This window comes from Anolis sagrei, chromosome 11 (genome assembly GCF_037176765.1).
Source record: "Anolis sagrei isolate rAnoSag1 chromosome 11, rAnoSag1.mat, whole genome shotgun sequence".
NCBI lineage: Eukaryota > Metazoa > Chordata > Lepidosauria > Squamata > Dactyloidae > Anolis > Anolis sagrei.
In genome coordinates this window covers 19416677-19443755 of record NC_090031.1, presented here as the reverse complement: position 1 = coordinate 19443755, position 27079 = coordinate 19416677, and the positions used below count along the sequence as shown (strand labels likewise).

The following is a 27079-nucleotide window of genomic DNA, read 5'->3' as shown; positions in this document are numbered from 1 at the left end:
CCGGCCGGGCATCCCGCCAGAGAGCGGCCAAGCAGCGGAGGAGGAGGAGGGCGGCTCGGTGTCTCTGCCTCGGCCTTAGCGGGGAGGAAGGCGAAGAGGAGCCCGAGAGGAGCCCGGCCTTGGAGGGGCTGCGCCTTGCTTGGGAAGGCAGAGAGAGAGAGAGACCCCCAGCTCATTCTGCAAAGGACTGAAGGCTTGGCCCTGACACTGTGAAGGTAAACATGGCTTTGGGGGGCATTGCAGGCCGGAAGAAGAGGGCATTGCATTGCCAGTATGAGAGCCTGGCGTGGTCCTCGAGGGAAGAAGATGAAGAGGCATCCTCCTTGCCTTCTGTCCACGCCCCTCCCTCCTCTGCATTGCATTGAGGGGGAGAGAAAACATTTAAAAGGGGGGGGGGGGGGAGGGAGAAAAAGCTGTATATTTTGCCCAGGAGCCCCCGTTTTGCTTCCTGCCCTCCTTCCTGGGTCTCTTGGGTCCACCTCTGCAGCAAAGGCGGGGGGGGGGGGGGGGGGCAAGGAGGCTTTTCTGAGCTGCCTCTCCATCTCCTCCTTGAAACATGGGCATGATTTGGCTCTTTTCTCCCCCCCCCCCCCCCCGCAAGGTCAAGCCTGAAGTCTCCAGGGTGGAGCCTTCAAGGCTTTGGCTGTGCTGGCCCTTTAACTCTGGAAGCAGAGAACCCTAAAGTGGGAAGGAGCCCCAAGAGGCCATCTAGTCCAACCCTATTTGGCCACCCAGGAACACAGTCTAAGCCCTCCTGACTGAGGGCCATCCAGCCTCTGCCTGTAAACCTTCTGAGAACTCCATCATAAATACTGTCGAATGTTGTTATTATTATAAAATAATTATAATTTAAAAATCAGTTCCTGCTTAATTATTGGAGTTGGAACACAATCTAAGCCCTCCTGACAAATGGCCATCCAGCCTCCTGAGAAGTACACTCCATCATCATAAATACTGTCAAATGTTGTTATTATTAATAATAATAATAATATAAAATAATAATTTTAAAATCATTATCTGTTTAATTGTTATAGTTGGGACACAATCTAAGCCCTCCTGACAGATGGCCATCCAGCCTCTAATTAAAAGCCTCCTGAGAAGGACACTCCATCATCATAAATACTGCTGAATATTATTATTAATAATAATAATATAATTTGAAAATCATTACCTGCTTAATTATTATGGTTGGAACACAATTTAAGCCCTCCTGACAGATGGCCATCCAGCCTCTGCTTAAAAACCTCCTGAGAAGGACACTCCATCATCACGAATAATGTTGAATGTTGCTGTTATTAATAATAAGATAAAATAATGATAATTTAAAAATCATTACCTGCTTAGTTATTGCAGTTGGAACACAATCTAAGCCCTCCTGACAAATGGCCATCCGGCCTCTGATTAAAAGCCTCCTGAGAAGGACACCTCATCATCATAAATACTGTAAAATGTTATTATTATTAATATAATATAATAATTTAAAAATCATTACCTGCTTAATTATTATGGTTGGAACACAATCTAAGCCCTCCTGACAGATGGCCATCCAGCCTCTACTTACAAGCCTCCCGAGAACAAAACTCTTGTCATCATAATTACTGTCAAATGTTATTATTAATATAATAATAATTTAACAATCATTGCCTGCTTAATTATTATGGTTGGAACATAATCTAAGCCCCCCTCATAGGTTGCCATCTACCTTCTGCTTATAAGCCTCCCGAGAAGGAAACACTGTCATCATAATTAGTGTCAATTTTTATTGTTATTAATATAATAATAATGTTAGAAATTATTACCTGCTTAATTATTACACTTGGAATACAGTCTGAGCCCTCCTGATAGATGGCCATCTACCTTCTGCTTAAAAGCCTCCCGAGAAGGAAACTCCATCATCATAATTACTGTCAAATGTTATTATTATTAATTAATAATTAATATAATAAGTTAAAATTATTACCTGCTTCTCTTTGAGGTTTGAGGTGGGGTACAACAGGGTTAAATACAGAATGATAAAACCTGACACTCTTAAAGGACATGTCACACAACACTAGACTGATGAAATGTAGTTGTAATAATAATTACGATAAAATCCTAGAGTGGGAAGGGACCCCACGAGGCCATCCAAACCAGAGAGGAAGACATAAGCCAAGCTCTCCTGATATATGATCATCCAACCACTGCTTAAAATTCTCCAAAGAAGGGGACTCCACCATCACTGTTGTTATCAAAGGTTATTATTATATTGTACTAGCCGTCACCTGCCAGGCGTTGCTGTGGCCCAGTCTGGTGATCTGGAAAATAAAGTAATGAGAAAGTGTTGGTTTCTAATATATGTAATGTCTTTCTGCTTGTGGGTAAACAGTATTTCTTGCTGTTTCTTTGTCAGGGTTGATGTGGAGATTGTCTGGTTTGCCTACTCTGGAACATGAAACATATCATTGTCCTTCTTTAGGGGTCCCTTTCAAATCTATGATACTGCATCTGTCATATACGTACGTGTGTGTGTGTGTGTGTGTGTGTGTGTGAATGGCTGGACGGCCCTTTGCCAGGAGGGCTTTGATTATGTTTTCTTGCCCTGGTGAAGGGAGTTGTACTGGATGGCCTTAAGGCAGCATTTCTCAACCTGGGAATTCAAGACCCTGGGGGGGGGGGTCACCAGGGGGGTGTCAGAAGGGTCACCAAAGGCCACCAGAAAACACAGTATTTTCTGTTGCTCAAGGGGGTTCTGTGTGGGATGTTTGGCCCAATTCCATCATGGTGGGGTTCGGAATGCTCCTTGATTGTTGGTGAACAATAAGTCCCAGTAACTACAACTCCTAAATGTCAAGGTCTCTTTCCCCCAAACTCCATCTGTGTTTATATTTGGGCATATTGAGTATTTGTGCCAAGTTTGGTCCAAATCCATCGTTGTTTGAGTCCACAGCGCTCTCTAGATATAGGTGAACTACAACTCCAAAACTCAAGGTCAATGCCCACCAAACCCTTCTAGTGTTTTCTGTTGGTCAGGGGAGTCCTGTGTGCCAAGTTTGGTGGAGTTCAGAATGCTCTTTGATTATAGGTGAACTATACATCCCAGCAATTACAACTCCCAAATGACAAAATCATAATTTTTTGAGTGATGGTCACTTCTTGTGTTGTGAGACATTTTGTTGCCAAATTTGGTGTGATTTTGTTCATTGGTTCTTTTGTTTTTAAGGTACTCATTACGCACAGAGCATATATATATATATAGACTAGAGTGGGAAGGGACCCCAAGGGCCATCCAAACCAATCTCCTTCTGCCAGGGAGGAAGACACAATCATAGCTCTCCCAGCAGAGGGCCATCTAGCCTCTGCTTAAAATTCTCCCAAGAAGGAGACTCCATCATTACTGTTGTTATCAAACGTTGCTGTTATAGACATCCTAGAGTTGGAAGGGACCCCAAAGGCCATCCAAACCAGGAAGGAAGACACGATCCACGCCCTCCTGACAGATGGCCAGCCAGTCTCATCTTAAAAACCACTTTGAGGCAGCATATCCCATTGTTGTACATCTCTTACACAAATTATAATTATTATTATTTATTACCCCGCCACCATCTCCCCAATGGGGACTTGGAGCGGCTTACACAAGGCCAAGCCTAAACAACAATTACAATAAAGAAAAACCAAAAACACAAACTGAAAACGCAAACAATAAACAATAACATAAAACAAATGAATACATAACAATATACAAATCACAATATGCACAGGCACAGTAACAATGGGCGGGCTACATGTAGTGATAAAAAGACAAAGTAATTAAATCCAACTCTCTTCATTGGGACCTTTTCCCCATTTTGATTACCCTTCCCTGGACATTTTCCTGCTTTTCCATATCTTGTTTCTGAATTGTTTGGCCTAGGACTGAACTCTGTATTCCAGGTGAGGTCTGACCAAAGCAGAACAGAATGGGACTCTTCCTTTCCCAGATCTAGACACTACACTCCTGGTGATGGAGCCTAGAATCACGTTGGCCTTTTTGGCTGCTGCATTACAGTGTTGACTCACGTTCAGCTGGTGGTCTACTAAGGCTCCATGATCTCCTTCACATTGACGGTTCAGTTTGCTTAACTTCCCCACAAATTATCACAAATGCCACCTTTCCCAGAAGAGATTCCTAGAAGGTGCTTCCCCTAAACTCCTTCCAGGGGACCCCTTTTCTGACCTTTGCCAGAATGTCTCTTGTGGGACCGTCAACCCAGGTGTGATAGCAATATACATACCGCATATACCCGAGTATAAGCCGACCCGAATATAAGCCGAGGCACCTAATTTTACCACAAAAAACTGGGAAAATGTATTGAGCCGAGGGTGGGAAATGCAGCAGCTACTGGTAAATTTCAAAATAAAAATAAGTACCAAAAATTTATATTACATCAATAGGTTAAATGTTTTTGAATATTTACGTAAAACTGTAATTCAAGATAAGACTGTCCAACTCTGATTAAACCATTATTCTAACCTTCTTCAATGTAAATATGCTTATATGTCTTCCAATAATAATCAATAGAGTAAAATAATAAACGTAACAATAATACAGTAAAATAATAAATGTAATAACAACAACAATACAATAATAAATGTAATAATAATAATAACAAAGTAAAATAATAAATAATATTGACTCGAGTATAAACCAGAGGAGACCTTTTCAGCCTAAAAAAAGGACTGAAAAACCAGGCTTATACTCGAGTATATACAATACTTAACTTAGATGCTAAAGTAAGACTAGTCCACATCCCTCTAACTCATCTGCTCCCTGTAAGAAATTTTAAATAGTCAACACTTCTATGTTTAATGACGCAACCCCACAAGTAAGGAAACTACTTAGGAACCCTTATGCTTTATACCTAAGCAATAGTATCACAATTTTTAATGTCGTGCAGAAAGGTATAGTCTTGTTCACATTAGCTGTCAGAACCAGTTGGGAACACGCACACATAAGCATACATACACCATATATACTTGTGTATAAGCTGACCCGAATAGAAGACAAGGCACTAATTTTACTACAAAAAACTGGGAAAACGTATTGACTCATGTATAAGCAGAGAGTGGGAAATGCAACAGCTATGGGTAAATTTCAAAAGGAGAATAGATGCCAATAAAATTACATTAATGGAGGCGTCAGTAGGTTAAATGTTTTTGAATCTTCTATATAAATAAAAATGTAATGTTTGTTTGTGGGATTAACACAACTCAAAAACCACTGGATGAATTGACATCAAAATTGGACACAAGACACTTAACAACCCAATGTATGTCCTTCACTCAAAAAAATTGATTTTGTCATTTGGGAGTTGTAGTTGCTGGGATTTATAGTTCACCTACAATCAAAGAGCATTCTGAACCCCACCAAACTTGGCACACAGGACTCCCCTGACCAACAGAAAATACTGGAAGGATTTGATGGGGAGTGTCCTTTGGTTTTGGAGTTGTAGTTCACCTACATCCAGAGATCATTGTGGACAATGATGGATCTGGACCAAACTCTACACGAATACTGAATATGCCCAATGTGAACACTGGTAGAGTTTAGGGAAAATAGAATCTTGACATTCGGGACTTGTAGTTGCTGGGATTTATAGTTCACCTACAATCACAGAGCATTCTGAACCTCACCAACGATAGAATTGAGCCAAACCTCCTACACAGAACCCCCATGTGGGCCACAGCAACACGTGGCAGGGGACGGCTAGTATTTACATAAAACTGTAGTTTAAGATTTTTTTAAACCTTTTTTATTGTATAATACATAGAAACATACCATCTTTGAAATTAACAGTCTTATTTAACATCGTATATTTATCTTTCCCCTTTATTCTGTTTATGAGACCCATTTTGCTTCCCACGTCCTTCTGCTTTGACCCGTCGTAGAGTAACTTTTCCTTTCGTTAATATAATCTTGGAGAAGGTAATCAACTTGATATTTATACCAAGTTTTTATATCCCATTTCTTGTGGTCCTTCCAGTCCAGGGCCATTGAGGCTTTGATTGCCTCTGTTATGCGTTTTATTATTTCCTCACTTTCTTTATATTCCCCTTACTGTAATTTAAGATAAGACTGTCCATCTCCGATGAAACCATTATTCTAACCTCCTTCAATGTGCTTAACGTATCCTTCCAATAATAATAGAGTAAAATAATTAAATGTAATATTACTAATAAAGTAATGGAAAAGTAATAATAACAGTAATAATAGAGCTAAATAATACATATAATAACAATAATAGAGTAAAAGAATAAATGTAGTAATAGCATAAAAGAATAAATGTAATAATAAAAGTAATAAAGTAAAATAAATAATAAATTGAGAAAAAGAATAAATGTAAAAACAGTGAAATAATGTAAATGTAATAATAAATTGAGTAAAAGAATAAACAATTTTGACTTGAGTATAAGCTGAGGGGGGGGGGGGGAGGGGGGCTTTTCAGCCAAAAAAAATTCTGAAAAACTTGACATATGTTTGAGTATATACAGGTTGTGTGTTACACACAGTTAATTTATGGCAGTCCCATACATTTCATGGTATTTTCTTAGGCAAGGAAAATCCTCAGAGTTGGTTTTGCAGGCCCGTCTCCTGAAATGCACCCTACATCAATGGGTTTTGTTGGGAATTTCCCATGCAAGTCCTAACCAGAGCTGACCCTGCTTAGTTTCCAAGATCTAGCAAGACCATTTAGGTTCCACAGCCTTCTAAAATAAATAAATAAATAATCTTTCCTCTTGATTCCTTTACTCAATCTCACCAGGGCTTCCGAAGAGGTGTGCAAAATAAAACCACAATGTGTTGTCAAAGGCTTTCATGGCTGGATTGCTGTGAGTTTTCCGAGCTGTCTGGCCATGTTTCAGAAAAATTATCTCGTGATATTTTGCCCACATCGGTGGCAGGCATCCTGAGAGGTTGTGAGGTCTGTTGGAAACTAGGCAAGTGAGGTTTATATATCTGTAGAATATCCAGGGTAGGAGAAAGAACGCTTGTCTGCTTGAGGCAAGCATGAATGTTGCAATTGGCCTTGCAGCTTCAAAGCCTGGTTGTTTCCTGCCTGGGGGAATCCTTTATTGGGATATGTTAGCTAGCTGGCCCTGATGGTTTCTAAAAAAAACAGGGGAATTCCAGTTGTGGAGCTGTGGACAAGTCTACCACCAAACGCAGCATTGCCCAAACATGAATCAAGGAACATGGAAGGCACTGCAGACTAATCCAACCTGAGAAGTCAGCCATAGCACTTTACTTTATGGGTTGTGCAATGAAATCTTTCCTCATTCCTGGCGCCTCCTCCTTATAAGTTACTGTGCCCTATTTCCCAGTGTTTTTAATATTTTCTATAATTTTATCCATGCATCTGGCCCTGCCTAGTGAAATTTCCTATGTTTTTAATGCTTGATTTTATATTGTTGTGTTGTATATTATTTCAATTTTGCATTTATGTATTTTGCTTGTTTTATTGTGTTTGTGTTATAGCTTGTATTGTATTGATGGGCATGGCCTCATGTAAGCCGCACCGAGACCCCCTGGGGGAGATGGAGCGGGGTATAAATAAAGCTTTATTATTATTATTATTATTTATTATAGCAGAGCACCTGATGAACCAACCTGGACACAGCATATTATTTGAGAAACACAGAAATGCTGGGCCGCTCTCAGAACCACCATATCAGACTACACAGAGAAGCCATTGAAATCCACAAGCATGTGGACAATTTCAACAGAAAGGAGGAAACCATGAAAAGGAACAAAATCTGGCTAGCAGTATTTAAAAACCTAAAGTCAGAATAGCAAATAAAGAGCAACACTTTAAAAATGGAGGAATTCCAAACAAGAAACAATCAGGGGCAGCTAACACCTCCAAACAAAGGACAACCCCAGGCAGCGACTAGCCAGCCTTTGAAGCTGCAAGGCCATTCAGTTACCTAGTTTCCAACAGACTCACAACCCTTGCCTAGTTTCCAACAGACCTCACAACATCTGAGGATGCCTGCCATAGATGTGGGCGAAATGTCAGAAGAGAGTACTTCTAGAACATGGCCATATAGCCCGAAAAACATACAACAACCTACTTAGTATATATAATTATACATCTATATCTAGCTCTGCATTGTTTAAATAGGCATTGAATGTTTGCCTGTTACTATGTTGGAAGCCGGCCTGAGTCCACGTTGGGGGAGAGGGTAAGATACAAATGAAGTATTGTTGTTATTGGTCAGACCACACCTGGAATTTATCCTGTGTCCAGTTCTACATATCAAGAAGGAAATGGACAGAACTGGAACATGTTCAGAGAAGGGAGACCAAAAGGATAAAAGATGTGGAAACAAAGTCCCGTGAGGTATGACTTAGGGAGCTGGGGATGTTTAGTTTGGGAACTGTTACTGTGTGTAGGCCCTTGTGGCCTATCTTTAAAAAAACATTATCCCCGAATAAGAAGGATTCCCTGCTTCACTTTTCCAAATTGTCGCGCTTCTGACTTTTCCATGTGCCATCGGTAGTTAATTGAACCTTTTGGTTGTTTGGTGTGGTTATTAGTATTTAATTCTTCCAGGGTCAAGTCTTGAATTGCAGATGGAAAGCGAAGGCTTTGGAGGATTGTAACCTTGGACGGGCCTATTATGTAACTCCTTCTTTTCCTCTAGAATAGCCGTCTTTAATTGCTGTAACGGGGCTTCGGTTCCATTCTGGAACCAGGCCAAGAAAGGGGAATGTGTGTACACAGCTAGCTACTCTCTCGCTCCACCTTGCGGACTTTGAGGTCAAGCTGGGTCGCTCGATCTCAATCACGGCTTGATTCATGAAGATACAGAAAGAGTTGGATCGGCATCGGATGGAAAGAGATCCTTCTGATAGCTCTGGAATTGCCAAGTCACAAAGGTTATCATGCCAATCAACCCAACTCTCCTGCTCCAAATTTAACCTAGCCTTTCACTGTCTCATTGGACAATGGGTAGAGGATTCTCAAAATTACAATAATCCCTCCCTTCATTTGGGAGGGGATGTGCGTCATGATAATAATATAATATTAGGGACTCAGTGTGGCTTACATGAGGCCAAGCCCAAAGGACATCAATAAAACACAACTTCAATAAACAATCAATAAAAACAAATCATATAAATCACAAAAACAAAAACAATCAATAGTGACATATAAACAATTTTAAAATGGCCTGACCGAATGTAATAGATTAAAATTGAAAATATGCTGACATGAACAAGGTAACATATAACTGGGATAGGATTTTTGAGAAAGAAATGAGGGAACGCAGTCTATCCTAATTTAATATTAAAGTGCATTATGAGCTCATATTGCTGAGAGTTCTTATTCTGGGAAGGCACACTGGAACATCCTCCTCCTAAAGACTGCCAACATTGGGGCATGTCTGATGTCCCTGGGAAGTGAGTTTCAGAGTCGAGGGGCCACCACCGAGAAGGCCCTTACCCTCATCCCCACCAATCGCGCCTGCGAAGGAGGTGGGAGCGTGAGCAGGGCCTCTCCAGATGATCAAAGAGATCGTGTGGGTTTGTACACAGAAATGTGGTCACGCAGGTAGGCGGGTCCCAAGGTGTAGGTCAGAACCTGCGCCTTGAATTGGGACCGGAAAATAAATGGCAGCCAGTGGAGCTCCCTAAATAGAAGGGTTGACCGCTCCCTGTAAGAAGCACCGGTTAGTATCAATTATGATATTCTCATAATTGTATTCAGCACCTTTTCAGTTATAGAACTAGGTTTCATATCTCTAATGTAAAACAATGGCTTCAGACCAAAGTAAAGGAGATTCCACCTGAACATGAGGAAGAATTTCCTGACTGTGAGAGCTATTCAGCAGTGGAACTCTCTGCCCCAGAGTGTGGTGGAGGCTCCTTTGGAGGCTTTTAAACAGAGGCTAGATGCCCATCTGTCAGGGGTGCTTTGAATGCAATATTCCTGCTTCTTGGCAGGGGGTTGGACTGGATGGCCCATGAGGTCTCTTCCAACTCTATGATTCTATGATTCTACGAGTTCCCTTCCATTATTCTATGATTCTATGTTTCTGAATTCCTATCTCCCGCCTGACCTCCTTTTCCAAACACAGCTGCTGCTGATGTGTTTCTTTGAGCTTCGGAAGTTGCTTTTGCAAAGACCAATGAGGTTCAGCCATCATTTCAAGCCTCTTCTTACCATTATAGCCAGAATGTAGACCTGAGTTTCTCAACCTTCCTTAATGACGCAACCCCTTAATACAATTTCTCATGTTGTGGTGACCTCCAACCAAAACATTATTTTCGTTGCTACTTCATAACTGTAATTTTGCTACTGTTATGAATTGTAATATAAATTTCTGATAGGCAGGATGTATTTTCATTCACTGGACGAAATTTGACAGATACCCATTACACCTAAATTTCAATACTGGTGTGGTTGTGGGCAGGCCTGTAGCCAGGGGAGGGGGGGGGGGTTAGGGGTTCAACCCCCCCCCCCCAAATTTTTCAGGTTAAAAAAAAAACCCGGTTTACTCATGAATTTTAACTGGTTAACCAAATCCCCATGCTAAGTCTATGAGACGCAAAAAATTAAAGAGTCCCTACAGATATTGATAATTTTTTTCACACTGTCATTACTTGCAGCAATAGATGATATAGCGAAGCAACCAAGTTTGGGGGGGGGGGTGTTGAATGTTCTCATTAAGGAGGCCAGACTTGGTGGAGGTGGTTGACAGGGGTGGAGCTGCAGGCGATTGAAGTCTGCTCTGCCCCCTGCTGTGCTCTTTGCTTCAACGTGACCCTAACCCCCCCCCCCCCCCAAATTTTCAACCCTCCCCAAAAAAAATTTCTGGCTACGGCCCTGGTTGTGGGGGATTGATTTTGTCATTTGGGAGTTATAGATGCTGGGATTTATAATTCACCTACACTCAAAGAGTGCTCTGAACTCCACCAATGATGGAGTTGGCACAGAGAACTCCTATGACCAACAGAAAATACTGGAAAGGGCATGGACTCAAACCATGATGGACCCGGACCAAGCTTGGCACAAATACTCAATGTGCCCAAATGTGAATGCTGGTGGAGTTTGTGGGGAAATAGACCTTGAAATTTGGGAGTGGTAGTTGCTGGGATTTATAGTTCACCTACAATCAAAAAGCATTCTGAACCCCCCCCCCCCAACAATAGAATTGGACCAAACTTCCCACACAGAACCCCCAGGTATAACATAATTAATTACAGGTCCATCATCCAGTCTTTGGAACTCGAAACCAGAATCCAAAGATAGGATGGTTGAGATAGTGCCGCCTTTGAGATAGTGCCGCCTTTGTTTTCCGAGGGTTGAGTGTTCACTGACTTTCTTTCACACACAGCATTATTAAATAATATTGTGTATAACACCGCCTTCTAGCTGTGTGGATACATCTACTGTAGACAATGCCAGCTCTTTGGCTTAGAAATGGAGAAGAGCATCACTCCCCAGAGTCATACACAACTAGACTTAATGTCAGGGGAAACCTTTACCTAAACGTTAAGGCTTTTTTATTCTTCTTTGCATGTTCAGTGTGTGATATGGAACTTGCCAATGCCAAACTGTTATCTATTACATTCCATCTTGAGAACTCTCTTCTCTTTGCTAAATCCTTCCATGCGATCCATGTGTGGCCGTACCACAAATAGGTTGCATTAATTGGCTCTGGCACAATCCGTGTCAATTTTGTGGATTAGTAACCTGATTCTACAAGTCATGCATTCCATTTCCTAAAACCCAGGGAAGTGTAGCTTGGCAAATACATGCTGAGTTCACTGCTGGGCATCCGTTAATCCTCTGACGAAACGTGGGATTTTGTAAGGCTGCTTTGGGTGGGAGCTGTTATCAGAGAGATTATATTTCTTTGTGGAAAATTTTCACACTCCACATATGTATGTGTGTGTGTGTGTGAGAGAGAGAGATGTGTAAAGTTATCCATAGTTGTACTGCAGCCAATTATGTTACATGGTCTAAATATAGAATATGAAGTTCTAGTTGTTGTTCTAAGGCAGTGGTTCTCAACCTTCCTAATGCCGCGACCCCTTAATACAGTTCCTCATGTTGTGGTGACCCCCAACCATAACCCTAACATTATGAATTGCCATGTAAATAATGATCTGCAAGATGTATTTTCATTCACTGGAGCAAATTTGGCACAAATGCCCAAATTTGAATACTGGTGGGGTTGGCAGGGGGATTGATTTTGTCATTTGGGAGATGTAGTTGCTGGGATTTACAGTTAACCTGCAAACAAAGAGCATTCTGAACCCCACCAAAATGAAATTGAACCAAAATTGGCACACAGAACTCCCATGACCAACAAAAAATACTGGAAGGTTTTGGTGGGCATTTACCTTGAGTTTGGGAGTTGTAGTTCGCCTACATCCAGAGATCACCGGGGCTCAAACAATGATGGATCTGGACCAAACTTGGCACGGATACTCAATATGCCCAAATGTGAACCCTGATGAGGTTTGGGGAAAATAGACTTTGACATTTGGGAGTTGCACTTGTGGGATTTATAGTTCACCTACAATCAAGGAGCGTTCTGAACCCCACCAATGATAGAATTGGGCCAAACTTCCCACACAGAACCCCCATGACCAACAGAAAATACTGTGTTTTCTGATGGTCTTTGGTGACCCCCCCCCCCCCCCGGGGTCCCGACCCCCAGGTTGAGAAATACTGTTCTAAGGAGACCAATGTTGACCAATGGTTGTGCTCAGAAAACGAGAAGCAAGTGAACAATCTGCTAAGATTGTATTTATTTTGTAACTGCCAGATAAGGACACAACTACAGTGACCTGTCATTGCGATGCTTAAAACCCAATTACTGTATATACTTGAGTATAAGTATATACAGTAATCCAATCCAAATATACAGTAATTCAATCCAAATATAAGTCGCAAAAAATGTATTGACTTGAGTATAAGCTGAGGGTGGGAAATGCAGCAGTTACTGGTAAATTTTGAAATAAAAATAAATACCAATAAAAGTACATTAATTGAGGCATCAGTAGGTTAAATTTGAAGTGTGGGCCTTCTTTTGGCTGATGAGATAGGATTGTTGTTGTTAGATAGATAGATAGATAGATAGATAAATTTTATTTTGGTCCAGAGACCCTTATTACACTGTAGCATACAAGTTATACAGGTAATGAGATTAAGAACATCCAGTGGATAAAATTGGAAATAGTAAAAGCTGCTTAAAATACATGTTGGTTAAAAAACAAGGATAAAAAGCTTTAAGAAGTGCCAGCGTGTTTCAGCCTCAAGGTATACAGGCAATGAGAATTAAGAACAAAATAGGAAGAAAAGGAGAAGATTCTGCACAACTCGGGAACAATTCTTACAAACTCATGGGAGCTCCTCTCAGCAGGAAACAACTGTTCCACAAAATTTGCGTCCTTCTGAAGTTCAGCATCAGGAAGCAGTGGCCTCAGAACCCTGTGCTGACCCCAAACCATCTTCCAGAATCCTCACAACAGTGCAAATAGTATCCCCTCCTAAACCCCATCCTGCCAGTGCCAATATACCTATCGTTGGTGGGGTTCAGAATGCTCTTTGCTTGTAGGCGAACTATAAATCCCAGCAACCATAACTCCCAAATGTCAAGGTCTGTTTTCCCCAAACTCCACCACTCTTCACATTTGGGCAGATTGAATATTTGTGCCCAATTTGGTCCAGATTCATCCACAGTGCTCTCTGGATGTAGGTGAACTACAACTCCCAAACATGAAAGTCAATGCCCACCAGACCTTTCCAGTATTTTCTGTTGCTCATGGGAATCCCGTGTGCTAAGTTTGGTTAAATTCCATCATTGGTAAAGTTCGGAATGCACTTTGTAGGTGGACTATAAATTCCAGCAACTACAACTCCTGAATGACAAAATCAATCCCCTCCCAACCCCACCAGTATTCAAATTTGGGCGTATCGGGTATTCGTGCCAAGTTTGGTTCAATTCCATCGTTGGTGGCATTCAGAATGCTCTTTGATCCCAGCAACTACCACTCCCAAAGGTCAAGGTCTATTTTTGCTAAACTCCACTAGTGTTCTCTGGATGTAGGTGAACTACAACTCCCAAACATGAAAGTCAATGCTCACCAAACCCTTCCATTATTTTGGTTGGTTATGGGAGTTCTGTGTGCCAAGATTCATTCAGTTCCATCATTGGTGGAGTTCAAAATGCTCTTTGATTGTAGGGTAACTATAAATCCCAGCAACTACAATTCCCAAATGACAAAATCAGTCCCCACCAGTATTCAAATTTGAGCACAACGGGTATTTGTACCAAATATTGTCCAGTGAATGAAAATATCAGATATTTACATTAGAATTCATAACAGTAGCAAAATTACAGTTATGAAAGTAGTAACGAAAATAATTCAATGGCTGGGGGTCACCACAACATGAGGAACTGTATCAAGGGGTCGCGGCATTAGGAAGGTTGACAACCACTGACCTAGAGGGTCTCTTTGACCAAATCAGCTATGATAATTGATGCGAGTGGCCCCAGGAGTACTCTCTATTAAGGGTTATCTCCTGGAATATTGCGGGCTGGGCAAATAAATGGGTTGATAGCCACTTTAGTAATGATATCTCTACCTTTGGTCTGATCCTTCTGCAGGAAACATGGGCTATGGAAAACGGGCTCAGTTCAAAAGGCCGAGCTATGGGAGGCATTGCTATTCTAGTGTCTACCTCATTGTTGGCCAACCTTGGACATTTGTGAACAACTAGCTTGTGGAATCCATTTAAGCTATAACATCACCAGCTTTTTATTTGTGAGCATTTACATTCCTCCGCTCAAATCCAAAAATCAGATCAAAGAAACCTGGAGTAAACTAGAGAAGTACCTCCTCTCAATACTAACTAAATTTCCTAGTTCATATCTATATATATTGGGTGACCTAAACGCAAAGATCGGCCCTAATAACAATGAGTTAGAAGACAAATACCTAGAATTAAGAGGATTAAGGGACAACAGGTACTTCCCCTTTAGAAAATCAAAAGTCTCAAAATCAAACTTTGCCAGTTATTGCCTGGCACAACTCCAGTTCAACTTGGATCTACTGATCCTAAACGGGTCAGCTTCAGAGGATAGCTGTGGCGAACTCACTTTCTCAAACCCACTCTGCTCCAGTACAGTGGATTATGTCCTAGTCTTGAGAAATGCCTTTTATAGAGTCCAGAACTTTAGGATTAGTACCAGAACTAATAGCGACCATCAGCCCTTGATTCTGGACATAATTGTCTCTGGTCATAAAGTTCGCCTGATCCAAATCCCTGTACCAAGGACAACCACCACAGGGAGCCCATCTAAGCTTAGTGTGAAATGGTCAGATGACGCCCAGGCTTGACTTACGGCCAGACTTAAATCAAAACCAGCATCAAGGCTAAGGTCAGTAATTCTCTCGGATCGACCAATGGAATCTACTCTGAGAGCCTACGACGAGCTGATCATTTACTACAAGAAGACCTAAATTTTGTCCCCAAGCCTGGCCACCTTCAACAGATTGACACCAGGCCAACCAGGCCCATCTGGTTTGACAAAGAATGCCAGATGATGAAAAAAAAAAAAAAAGCCTTAAGAGATACCTATATTGGCTACAGAAACTCTGACTGGAGATACCCACCCCCTTCCCTGTAAGGCAGAAGAAACGGCAACACAACCAAAACATTTGGGCACTACTGATCAATGCCTCATTGGACAATAATGCTAAAAACTTCTGGAAACGTGTCTCAGGTGCCCTGCGATCCCCCTATAAAGCCCCAAGCTGTGGGAAGATCATTTTAGGCTAAATGTGTTTGAATATTTACCATATTTTGAAGAAAAACAGTAAACTAGCTTTGCAAGTTGAAAAGTAGGGTATACCAAAACAACATGGTATCAACAATAACTTAATAATAATAATAATAATAATAATAATAAAACTTCATTTGTATTCCGCCTTATCTCCCCATGGGGACTCAGGCTGGCTTCCAATATAGTAACAAGCAAACATTCAATGCCTATATGAACAATGCAGAACTAGATATAAATCTATCATTATATATACTAATTTCACAAATGCATATTTGTGCATTTCCCTCCTGCAGTATTTGCTGGCCCTATATATCTAAGTTTAGATCTATCTAGACATCTCGCTGTGTGTGTACGCGTGTGCACATTTCCCCTACCATATTTGCAAGCCCTATTTATCTGTATTCATATATATCTAGACATCTCCCTGTATATGGATAATAATATCTATACAGGATTTGCAAAGACTTGCAAACATGTGAGGGGAAAATTCATATATAAAATTATTTATACATATACACAGATATATATATATATATATATATATATATAATTGGATTTGCAGAGACTTGCAAACATGGAAGGGGAAATTTTATATATAAAAATAATGTATACATACAGAAATTGTTTTTCATGTATTCATTTGTTTGCCTTATATGTAAAGACTATATGTAATAGACTAAGCATCCAATAAACTTGACTTACATTTAGATACACAAAAAGCCAGGAAATTGGATGTGTTTGAAAGAGAGCCATACAAACAAGGAGGACATGAAAGATATTTCCAGTACCTCCTTCCCTCCCTTTTGACTGAAAAAGAAAGCACATTGTTAATGGACATAAGAGGAGAGAGAAATATATCCTGTATTGCAAGCAATGGCCTCCAGGCTCTGCTGCCCAGCCTTTACCCCATTATAAGTTGGGGAGGCTTTTTCAGCTCAAAAAAAGAGCCGAAAAACTTGAGCATATATGGTATGTTGAATCAGAAAAAGGTTTTAGAAAAATTACCAATTTTATTTTAAAAATTCACATCACTGCCTGCCATGCAACTGAAGTGGTTTGAGAAGAGTTTTATATTTGCAGCCAGGGCTTCTCTCCCAGCTTCTGTGCAGTAGCTCCAACACTGAGTTAAATGCTTTTGTAGCCCTTTGGTGTTTTGTCATTCAGGCAGCTGGGGAGAAGGAGGCCTGTGTTCCCAAACGTGGGTGGGCAGAGGGGCTATTCATGCTCATACGCTGCCATTTATGAACAAAGGTAGGTGCGATTGAGTTATTTCAGTGGGTAGATTTGGCAGCTGTCGGTGAAAGCCTGCACCCAAATGCTGGCGTTAAATCCTTACGCGTGGGAGTTGGCTTTTGAGTCCAGTTCAATGCATTTATTATGGATCAAAGGACGCCCCAGAACGCAAGAAGCGAGGTTTCTGCTGCAGGAGAAAGAAATTGTGTTAAGCATAATACAAAGGGGCTGCAGTGGCGAAGCGGGTTAAACCACTAAGCTGTAGAGCTTGCTGACCAGAAGGTCGGTGGTTCGAATCCACAGGTGGGGTTAGTTCCCATTATTAGCCCCAGCTATTGCCAACCTAGGAGTTTGAAAACATGTAAATGTGAGTAGATCAATAGGTTCCACTTTTTCTTCTGTGCATGTAGGAAAGCAAACGTAATATGTGTTTAATGTTAGAAATAAATAATATTATAAATATACAGTATATATTTAATATTATAAATGGTGGCACAGCGGGTTAAACCATGAAATTACAGAACTTGCTGACCGGAAGGTCGGCGTTTGATTCCGTGGATGGGATGAGCTCCTTCTATTTTGCCTTGGTTAAACCACACCTGGAGTATTGTGTCCAATTCTGAGCACTACAATTGATGGGAGATATTGACAAGCTGGAATGTGTCCAAAGGAGGACAACTAAAATGATCAAGGGTCTGGAGAACAAGCCTTATGAGGAGTGGCTGCAAAAGCAAGGCATGTTTAGCCTGCAGAAGATAAGGCTGAGAAGAGGAGACATGATGAGGGCCATGGATCAAGAGGCGAGGGGAAGTCATACAGAGGGGGGAGCAAACTTGTTTTCTGCTGCCCTGGAGAGCAGTGGCTTCAAACTACAGGAAAGGAGATTCCATCTGAACATTAAGAACTTCCTAACTGTGATAGTTGTTCAGCAGTGGAACTCTCTGTCTTGAAATGTGTTGGAGGCTCCTTCTATGGAGGCTTTTAAACAGAGGCTGGATGGCCATCTGTTGGGGGTGATTTGAATGCAATTTTCCTGCTTCTTGGTAGGGGGTTGGACTGGATGGCCCATGAGGTCTCTTCCAACTCTATGATTCTAGGATATGTAATTTGGGAGAATGGCCTAGTGCTCTCTGGCAGGAGATTTCGTATTTGTTTCTAAACTACAAATCCCAAGATTCCATAGAACTAGAAATGGTCTGAGAGCAGCAAAGGGAGCTATTTTTTGGGTTTGTGTGTATGGTCTATATTTGGATTAAACATAACATCTGGTGCGATTCCAAAAATATTGAGGACCACAGACATGGGGCAACTTGTATTGCATACCAAATTGGCCACTTTCCTGTGCTGCATGTATGAAGTAGCATTTTAGAGACACATTTATTTCAATATGAGCTTTATCTATATCTGCGTGAAAGACCATATGTGAAAAATATCTCAAAGGTACTAAAGTTATAAAGTCCTTTCTCTAATTTTTCTTTTTTAAATGCTGTGATTGACTCACAAGACTCAGTCCCCGGGCAATGGCTTCCTGAAGTTGTGTAGTTTCAAATAAACGCATCTCTTGTTAAGACAGTCAAATATGGAATATGTTTGTAGGTCAGGGATGGAGCTTCAGGGATGGATTGTCCGTCTGCTAGGGCTACAAATAGCAGAGATGTTGCCCGAGGAATAATGTGCGCTGGTGACTTGAATGAGCTAGTTGCTGACACAAATAGAGGCCTGTGTGTTTGAGACAAAAGTCTTGGGCTCACTCAAACCTAACACCCACACATGAGATTATAGCAAAACAAGAATTGAGTTGTTTTAGCATGATCATGACCCAACTTTGCCTCTGTTATTTCCATTTTGATCCCAGTGGCATAAATGGCTCTTCATCTTTGTTTTATCCCTCACCAAAAGAGCCCTGTGCCGTAGATCAGCTGCAAAAGAGTGACAGCCTCAAGGTCACAGAATGAATTTCATGGTCCGTTGGATTCCAAAACCTGTTTATCTCAAAGTCCTGGTCCAGTACATTCCACCTGATAAATAATTTCCTAAGTTTTGTGATAGGTAGGCAATGGGCTCATATCACCTGCATTTGAAATGGAGTTGAGCAAGTCCACCCTTCCAGGTTCCTCTTCTTTAGCTATGTGAATGGGGGCTGATGGGAGTTGGAGTACCACCACATCTGGGGGACTGCATTTTGTCCACTTTAAAAAGTCCATATCGGCCTTCCCTAATGTAATGTCTTCCAGATGTTTTGCCCCATAGCTGGCATTGGTCCTAGCCAGGAGGCAAGATATGGAGAGAGTGGTGTCGAGAAGTGTAGGTTCACTTCAAGCTGTGTTGTAACAGACATCTTTGGAAATGGCGTTGGAGCAGCCTTCATATTTAACCTTTCTCCCTTGTCTTCTCTTTTTGCTTCTTCTCCAGGTCCACCATGTCTGACAGGAAGGCTGTGATCAAAAATGCGGACATGTCTGAAGATATGCAGCAGGATGCTGTCGATTGTGCCACGCAGGCGATGGAAAAGTACAACATAGAGAAGGACATTGCAGCATATATCAAAAAGGTATTGGAGTGATTGTGGGAGAGTGTTGGAAAAATCTGTTTGATTGCTTAGTCTGTTTTACTGTTTTAACAATGGCTTACGTATTGTTAATTATGCTTTTATGTCTAATTGTGGTTTTAATTTTGTAATTTGTTATGTAATGGCTTCAGAATGGGGCCCATTGTAAGCCGTTCTGAGTCCCCCTTCGGGGTTGAGAAGGATGGGATAGAAATGCGAGAAATAAATAAATAGTCTTCCTCTTCCAACACATACACACAGACTGGGATAGAGCTTTGCCCCTTGTATGATTGGCACACTGTACACTGCTTGTCCCGATATTTTAACTGTATGGGCTTGCCATTTGTTCACTTGGCATTCTCCCTTTGGGCCCCAAACATTTAGGGAAGAGAAACCCAGCAATGTCCGCTCTTGGTGCTCGGTCTCCAAGAGTTGGCACAGAAAGCTGTTGTTCCTGAACTTAAAACGTCTTTCGGATCCTGGACAAGTAGGCTTATTAACAAAAGAATTTACTCATAAATGTACAGCAGAGAAATTTATTAGTAGCAGCATGACCCAGCACCAGTAGCCCAAAGTGATAAAAAGAACAAAAAACACACAGAGACCAATGCTCTCTTCCATAGGAGGCTTTTCTTAATAGCAAAATAATATGGCTTAGAAATGGAGGTGAGCACCACACCCCAGAGTCGGACACCGAAAACCCTTACCTTTAATGGTTGTACTATTTACAAGAACAAGGTTTCCATAACACAAATAAAGTTCTTTATACTTCCTTCTTTGCTTCCACACTGAGCTTCTTTGTCATGCAGATAAAAAGCTTTGCTCTCACAGAGCCTCTTCTCACACTGATTTTACACAGGAGCTTCATACAGTAGCTTTTTACACAAGACAGCCTTCACACTGGAGCTTCACACACGAGGTCTTCAACTTGGGCTTCTCTCACCAAAGCTTCTCACATGAGGCCTCTCACACACTGAGGCCTATTAACACTGAGGTTTACTTCATACTCTCTCAGACTCAAGCCTCTTCATACCGAGGGCAACTAACATTGAGGTGCACTATGCTACAGACACACCTGCTTAGTCGCTTCTGGTGTGAGACAATTGGCTGTCTGCAAGGACGTTGCCCAGGGGACGCCTGGATATTTTGATGTTTTTACCATCCTTGTGGGAGGCTTCCCTCATATCCCCGCATGAAGAGCTGGAGCTGTTAGAGGGAGCTCATCCACGTTCTCCCTGGATTCGAATACAATAATACCAATTAAACAGCTCAAGGGAAGATCCCAGGGGCTCACATGTCTTTACACTAATGCACAGAGCATGGGAAATAAACAAGACGAACTCCAACTTCTAGCACAACACCACAAATATGATATCATAGCCATCACTGAAACCTGGTGGGATGACTCCTATCGCTGGAATGTAGATATCGAGGGGTATAACCTCTTTCACAGAAACCGAACAAAGGGGAGAGGAGGCGGAGTAGCCTTATATGTCAAAAACTCTTATGCTGCACAAGAAATTCAAGACAGCAATCTGGGAAACCAGCTTGAAATCATCTGGATAAGAATCAAGGGAACTGGGACTCAAAAAGATGTCGTTGTAGGCGTCTACTACAAACCCCCAAGCCAGGAGGAAGATCTTGATGAAGTCTTCTGCCAACAGTTGACCAAACAGGCACAGAAAAGAGATGTAGTAGTCATAGGCGATTTCAACTATCCCGATATTTGCTGGAAAACAAACTCGGCCAAGAGTACAAGGTCCAACAAATTCCTCGCTTGCCTTGCAGACAATTTCATGGTCCAGAAGGTAGAAGAGGCAACAAGGGGATTGGCTACTCTTGATCTCATCCTAACAAATGCGGAGGACCTGATCGATGCGGTCGAAGTGGTAGGATCCTTAGGGGCAAGTGACCATGTGCTCCTGCAATTTGAGGTACAAAGGAAGGCCGAAACTAAGACAAGTCAAACCCGCATTTTGGACTTTAGGAGAGCTGATTTCCAAAAAATGAAGGAAACGCTGAGCAGCATTCAGTGGACACAGATACTAAAAGACAAGGGAGCTACGGATGGATGGGAATTTCTCAAGAGTGAAATACTCAAGGCGCAATTGCAAACCGTGCCAACAAAGAGAAAAAATAGGACAAGTGCAAAGAAGCCAGAATGGATGTCCAAAGAACTTCTAACTGTGCTAAGACACAAAAGAGACATGCACAAGAAGTGGAAAAAGGGAGAAATCACCAAAGAAGAATTCAAACAAATAGCCAACACCTGTAGGGAAAAGGTCCGCAAGGCTAAAGCAAAAAACGAGCTCAGACTTGCCAGGGACATTAAAAACAATAAAAAGGGCTTCTATTCTTATGTCAGTAGAAAAAGGAAAAACAAGGAGGCGATAGGACCTCTTCGAGGAGAAGATGGGGCAATGCTGACAGGGGATAGGGAAAAGGCAGAACTACTTAATGCCTTCTTTGCCTCGGTCTTCTCACAAAAAGAGAGTCTTCAACCTCAGCAAGATGGAGTGGATGAGGGATTGGAGGACATCCAACCCCAAATTGGGAAAGAAGTCGTCCAGGAATACCTGGCCGCTCTTAATGAGTTCAAGTCCCCAGGGCCAGATCAACTACACCCAAGAGTACTGAAGGAACTAGCGGAAGTCATTTCGGAACCATTGGCAACCATCTTTGAGAGTTCTTGGAGAACGGGAGAAGTTCCAGCAGATTGGAGGAGGGCCAATGTGGTCCCAATCTTCAAGAAGGGAAAAAAGGATGACCCAAACAACTACCGTCCGGTCAGCCTCACGTCGATACCGGGCAAGATTCTGGAAAAGATTGTTAAGGAAGTGGTCTGCAAACACTTAGAAACAAATGCAGTCATCGCTAATAGTCAACATGGATTTATCAAAAACAAGTCATGCCAGACTAATCTGATCTCTTTCTTCGATAGAGCTACAAGCTGGGTAGATGCGGGGAATGCCGTGGATGTAGCGTACCTGGATTTCAGTAAGGCCTTCGACAAGGTGCCCCATGACCTTCTGGCAAGGAAACTAGTCCAATGTGGGCTAGGCAAAACTACGGTGAGGTGGATCTGTAATTGGTTAAGTGGACGAACACAGAGAGTGCTCACTAATGCTTCCTCTTCATCTTGGAAAGAAGTGACGAGCGGAGTGCCGCAGGGTTCCGTCCTGGGCCCGGTCCTGTTCAACATCTTTATTAATGACTTAGATGAAGGGCTAGAAGGCATGATCATCAAGTTTGCAGACGACACCAAATTGGGAGGGATAGCCAATAGTCCAGAGGACAGGAGCAGAATTCAAAACGATCTTGACAGATTAGAGAGATGGGCCAAAACTAACAAAATGAAGTTCAACAGTGACAAATGCAAGATACTCCACTTTGGCAGAAAAAATGAAATGCAAAGATACAGAATGGGGGCCGCCTGGCTCGAGAGTAGTACGTGTGAAAAAGATCTTGGAGTCCTCGTGGACAACAAGTTAAACATGAGCCAACAATGTGATGTGGCGGCAAAAAAAGCCAATGGGATTTTGGCCTGCATCAAGAGGAGCATAGTGTCTAGATCTAAGGAAGTAATGCTACCCCTCTATTCTGCTTTGGTTAGACCACATCTGGAATATTGTGTCCAATTCTGGGCACCACAATTCAAGAGAGATGTTGACAAGCTGGAAAGTGTCCAGAGGAGGGCGACTAAAATGATCAAGGGTCTGGAGAACAAGCCCTATGAGGAGCGGCTTAGGGAACTGGGCATGTTTAGCCTGAAGAAGAGAAGGCTGAGAGGAGATATGATAGCCATGTATAAATATGTGAGAGGAAGCCACAGGGAGGAGGGAGCAAGCTTGTTTTCTGCTTCCTTGGAGACTAGGACACGGAACAATGGCTTCAAACTACAAGAGAGGAGATTCCATCTGAACATTAGGAAGAACTTCCTGACTGTGAGAGCCGTTCAGCAGTGGAACTCTCTGCCCCGGAGTGTGGTGGAGGCTCCTTCTTTGGAAGCTTTTAAGCAGAGGCTGGATGGCCATTTGTCGGGGGTGATTTGAATGCAGTGTTCCTGCTTCTTGGCAGGGGGTTGGACTGGATGGCCCATGAGGTCTCTTCCAACTCTATGATTCTATGATTCTATGATTCTATGAACCTGAGACCTGTCGGTCTTCAGCACAAGGGTTTAAGCCACTGCTTATATGAATTGCAGCTTTTGCTTAGTCATGGCGTCCATTTAACCCTTTCAGTGCTTCACTCACATTTTTATAATTAAAAATATCTAGTTAATTTTTAATATCACTCCTAGCAACAAACACTGAGAGTAATGAAAGGCTGGGAGTGGTATTTAACCACATCTGGCTAAATGTCCCAACAAGCATATCTTGTGTCTGGTTTGGGGTTGTAGTCCCAAGACTCAACAAGAGTGCCTTGTACTTCTGCCCATTCTGTAGGGTCTCTCCATTGATGACGGCTGTCAACATTAATGTTTTCCCACTTTCTTCTTGCTTGTTCTTCAGGAATTTGACAAGAAATACAACCCCACCTGGCACTGCATTGTGGGCAGGAATTTCGGCAGCTATGTAACGCACGAGACGAAGCACTTCATCTATTTCTATTTGGGCCAGGTTGCGATCCTGCTCTTTAAGTCAGGCTAGGAGGCGGATGACAGTGGTGGATGAGGAACACGGTGGATGCGGGACACGGACTGTAGTGCACTGAAGAAAGTGGGGGCCTAGCCCCCTTCGCCATGGCTGTGCCGCTGCATGGACTGTATACTATATTAAATGTGTATATGTTGCAGTAAAAAAAAAACCCACCTAAAGTTCTGTTCATATTTTTGTTGTTGCCTGTGAGAAGAAAGGCAGCAAATTTTTTTCCTCCCCATCCTTTTAATTTGTTTTGGGTTCTTGCTCTATTTTCTTTTTAATTTCTGTTCCTTTGCACTAGGAGAACTGTAAAATGCTTCATCCATGGCCTTTAAGTGGGAAAAAAGAAATAATGATGATGATGAATAAATAATAAAAAAGAGAGAACCTTTAATTCCACAAAAAGAAATCCTTTGTTTGAACTTCCTTGCAAAATCATCAAAATAAAGGGGGAATAAATTGGGGGAAGGGGCTTTGAATTTGAGTAAGGTTCCCAACCCCCCCCCCCCCTATTCTTTCTAGTCCTCTCCAAATGACCACTGCAAAAAGTCATCTTATTCGTGAAATGAGACGACGTCCTGGACGTTGTGTCGGCCCCAATTCTCCCAACTTTTGCAGATCAGAAAAATGAAGCTTTGTGATTTAGTTATGAGCTAGAATTCATTTAAAGTGTGTTTCCAAACCGGTTGTCGGTCCAGTCTTGCCTTGCCTCTTGAGTTTTAGGAGCATTTTTGCTGGGCCTAACGTGATCTGGCTTCTCTCCCACTCTGTCCCTCTTTCGAGTCAGCGTTGCCTTATTGTGACTCGCTTTATTATCCCCGTCGTGAGGGGAAATACCCGTCCAAACCCAGTGGCTTGGTGTCGCTGTTGTTGTGTTCGATCTGTCTGTCTTTACTGAAGGCCATCACCTCTAAAGGCGGAATATTATTTTTTAATTTTTTCTTTCTCCCTTCTCAATGCTTACGACGAATCGTTCAGAAGCAGATGCAGAAATAGCTGAAGAACATTCTTTCTCTTTCTAGCCTCTTTACTGTATAGCTATGTATTTCAGGTTTGATTGCAGTCATGTTGAATTGCTTTTCCTCTTTTTAAGGGGCCAGGTTCATTCCTAAGCAGCAATTATAGCTTGAGCAAATTAAAAAAGTTAAATAACTTAAAGTTTGGAAGTAGGGATGGCAGTTTCTCCCCTTTGGCGTCACTGAAGAGTAAGAGAATCATTAGGAAATGCTATCTGTTACCCTGTTCCCCCCAAAATAAGACATCCCCTGAAAATAAGACCTAGTAGAGGTTTTGCTGAATTGCTAAATATAAGGCCTCCCCTGAAAGTAAGATCTTGCAAAGTTTTTGTTTGGAAGCATGCTTCTTCCTGGTGGCTGGAAGCTGCAATACCGTCCCTGCTGTACAAATGTGCTATTGTTATAGTCTCCTGACAGTGTTTGGGAGCCAGGTACTTTACACTCCTTATTTTTGGTGGCCCTGTGTGTGAGGGCCAGTATATTTATTATATACTGACAACTGTACAGTAAATAATAAATGTTCATTTTTTTGGTTCAACAATAAATGTGAATTCTTCATGGAAAAGTAAGAGCTAGCGCATCTTTGGGAGCAAAAATTAATATAAGGTACTGTCTTATTTTCCGCGAAACAGGGTAAGTTAGGAAATTGACCCCTGAGCTTGGATTGTGAAAATATTGGCATCCATCCACGCTTTTATATCTTGGAGTCAGTGGGAAGAAACGCATGGCCATTTTCCATTTTCTGCCCCTCTTTTCTTGAAACTATCCCTTTCTGAGAAACAGCAAAACCCAAAGTGATGCCTAGAACCTTGTACAAAACTCCAGTGAAACCATCCTGTAAAAAAAAGCAAACAAACCAAACGTATGAAATTGATGTTGCTGTTATATTATTCCATGTTGGCTGCGATTGAAAGGGGGGGAGTGGGGTGGGTGGTGCCTTGGATTAAACTGGGCTGCCCCAGTTTTTGTCGCGTTTGTAACAAGAACCCCACTCCTGTTCCGAAAAGGCGAATGTTCCCTCCTTAACCCTCTTTTTCCTTTTTTAATTTTTTTCATGCATGAGTCTTAACCTGTCAATATGCTCACACTTCATGGAGTGCAAAGAAAAAAAATATCCCAAATGGCATCCCCTTCCTAACTGCAGTTGCTCAAAACAAACCTTTTTATTTTTCAAAGACATTAAAAAAGAATTGACACATTTAAGAACAGAGTCCAGTTTGGTTCTTCATTGTGATCAGAGAACTACTTACAAGGGTTATCCAGAAAGTAAGGTTACAAGAATTTTTAAAAATACAAAGACTGAATCTGTTTTAATAAAACTTACATGGATTTAATGTATTGTCGAAGGCTTTCATGGCTGGAATCACTCAGTTCTTGTGGGTTTTTTCGGGCTATATGCCTCTAGAACATGGCCATATAGCCCGAAAAAACCCACAAGAACTGACTTACATGGATTGTAGCATAAGTATTACATTATTTTTCCAGATACCATTCAGTTGAATATATTTTGTCATCCGTGGGACGAGTTTTTGATGTCTGTGTCAAAGAAGTTTCCCTCCGCCTTTTTCAGCCAGTTCGTCATTTCGATTTTCACCTCATTGTTGTTGGAAAAGTGTTTTCTACCCAGGTGTTCCTTCAATTGAGTAAACAGATGAGTCACTGGGTGCTCGTTCCATTGTCATGAAGGGGACAGACTCCTGCTGTCAGCGTCCCAACATGTTTTGGATGGCTCTGCGAAGTTGCTTCATGGTCTCACAATATATTCCGTACCCATTTTGTCATATATTGCCTTGACATTATGTCCTCTCCATAAACTGAAATGA

The 27079-nt window shown here is 41.8% G+C and overlaps 1 protein-coding gene across 1 annotated transcript; it reads left to right on the top strand.

The window, feature by feature from the left end:
* DYNLL2 (dynein light chain LC8-type 2) lies at positions 1-26462 on the top strand. Its single transcript, XM_060757094.2, has 3 exons — positions 1-215; positions 19465-19603; positions 24112-26462. The coding sequence occupies exons 2-3, from the start codon at positions 19472-19474 to the stop codon at positions 24247-24249; spliced, it is 270 nt and encodes an 89-aa protein (XP_060613077.1). The 5' UTR covers positions 1-215; positions 19465-19471; the 3' UTR covers positions 24250-26462.
* Positions 26463-27079: the final 617 nt, after the last annotated feature.

Bases quoted from the DNA above. Each gene is read 5' to 3' on its own strand.
- DYNLL2 (XM_060757094.2), top strand. From the start codon at position 19,472: ATGTCTGACAGGAAGGCTGTGATCAAAAATGCGGACATGTCTGAAGAT. The intron at 19,604-24,111 runs GTATTGGAGTGA...CTTGTTCTTCAG, and splicing joins TTGCAGCATATATCAAAAAG to GAATTTGACAAGAAATACAA.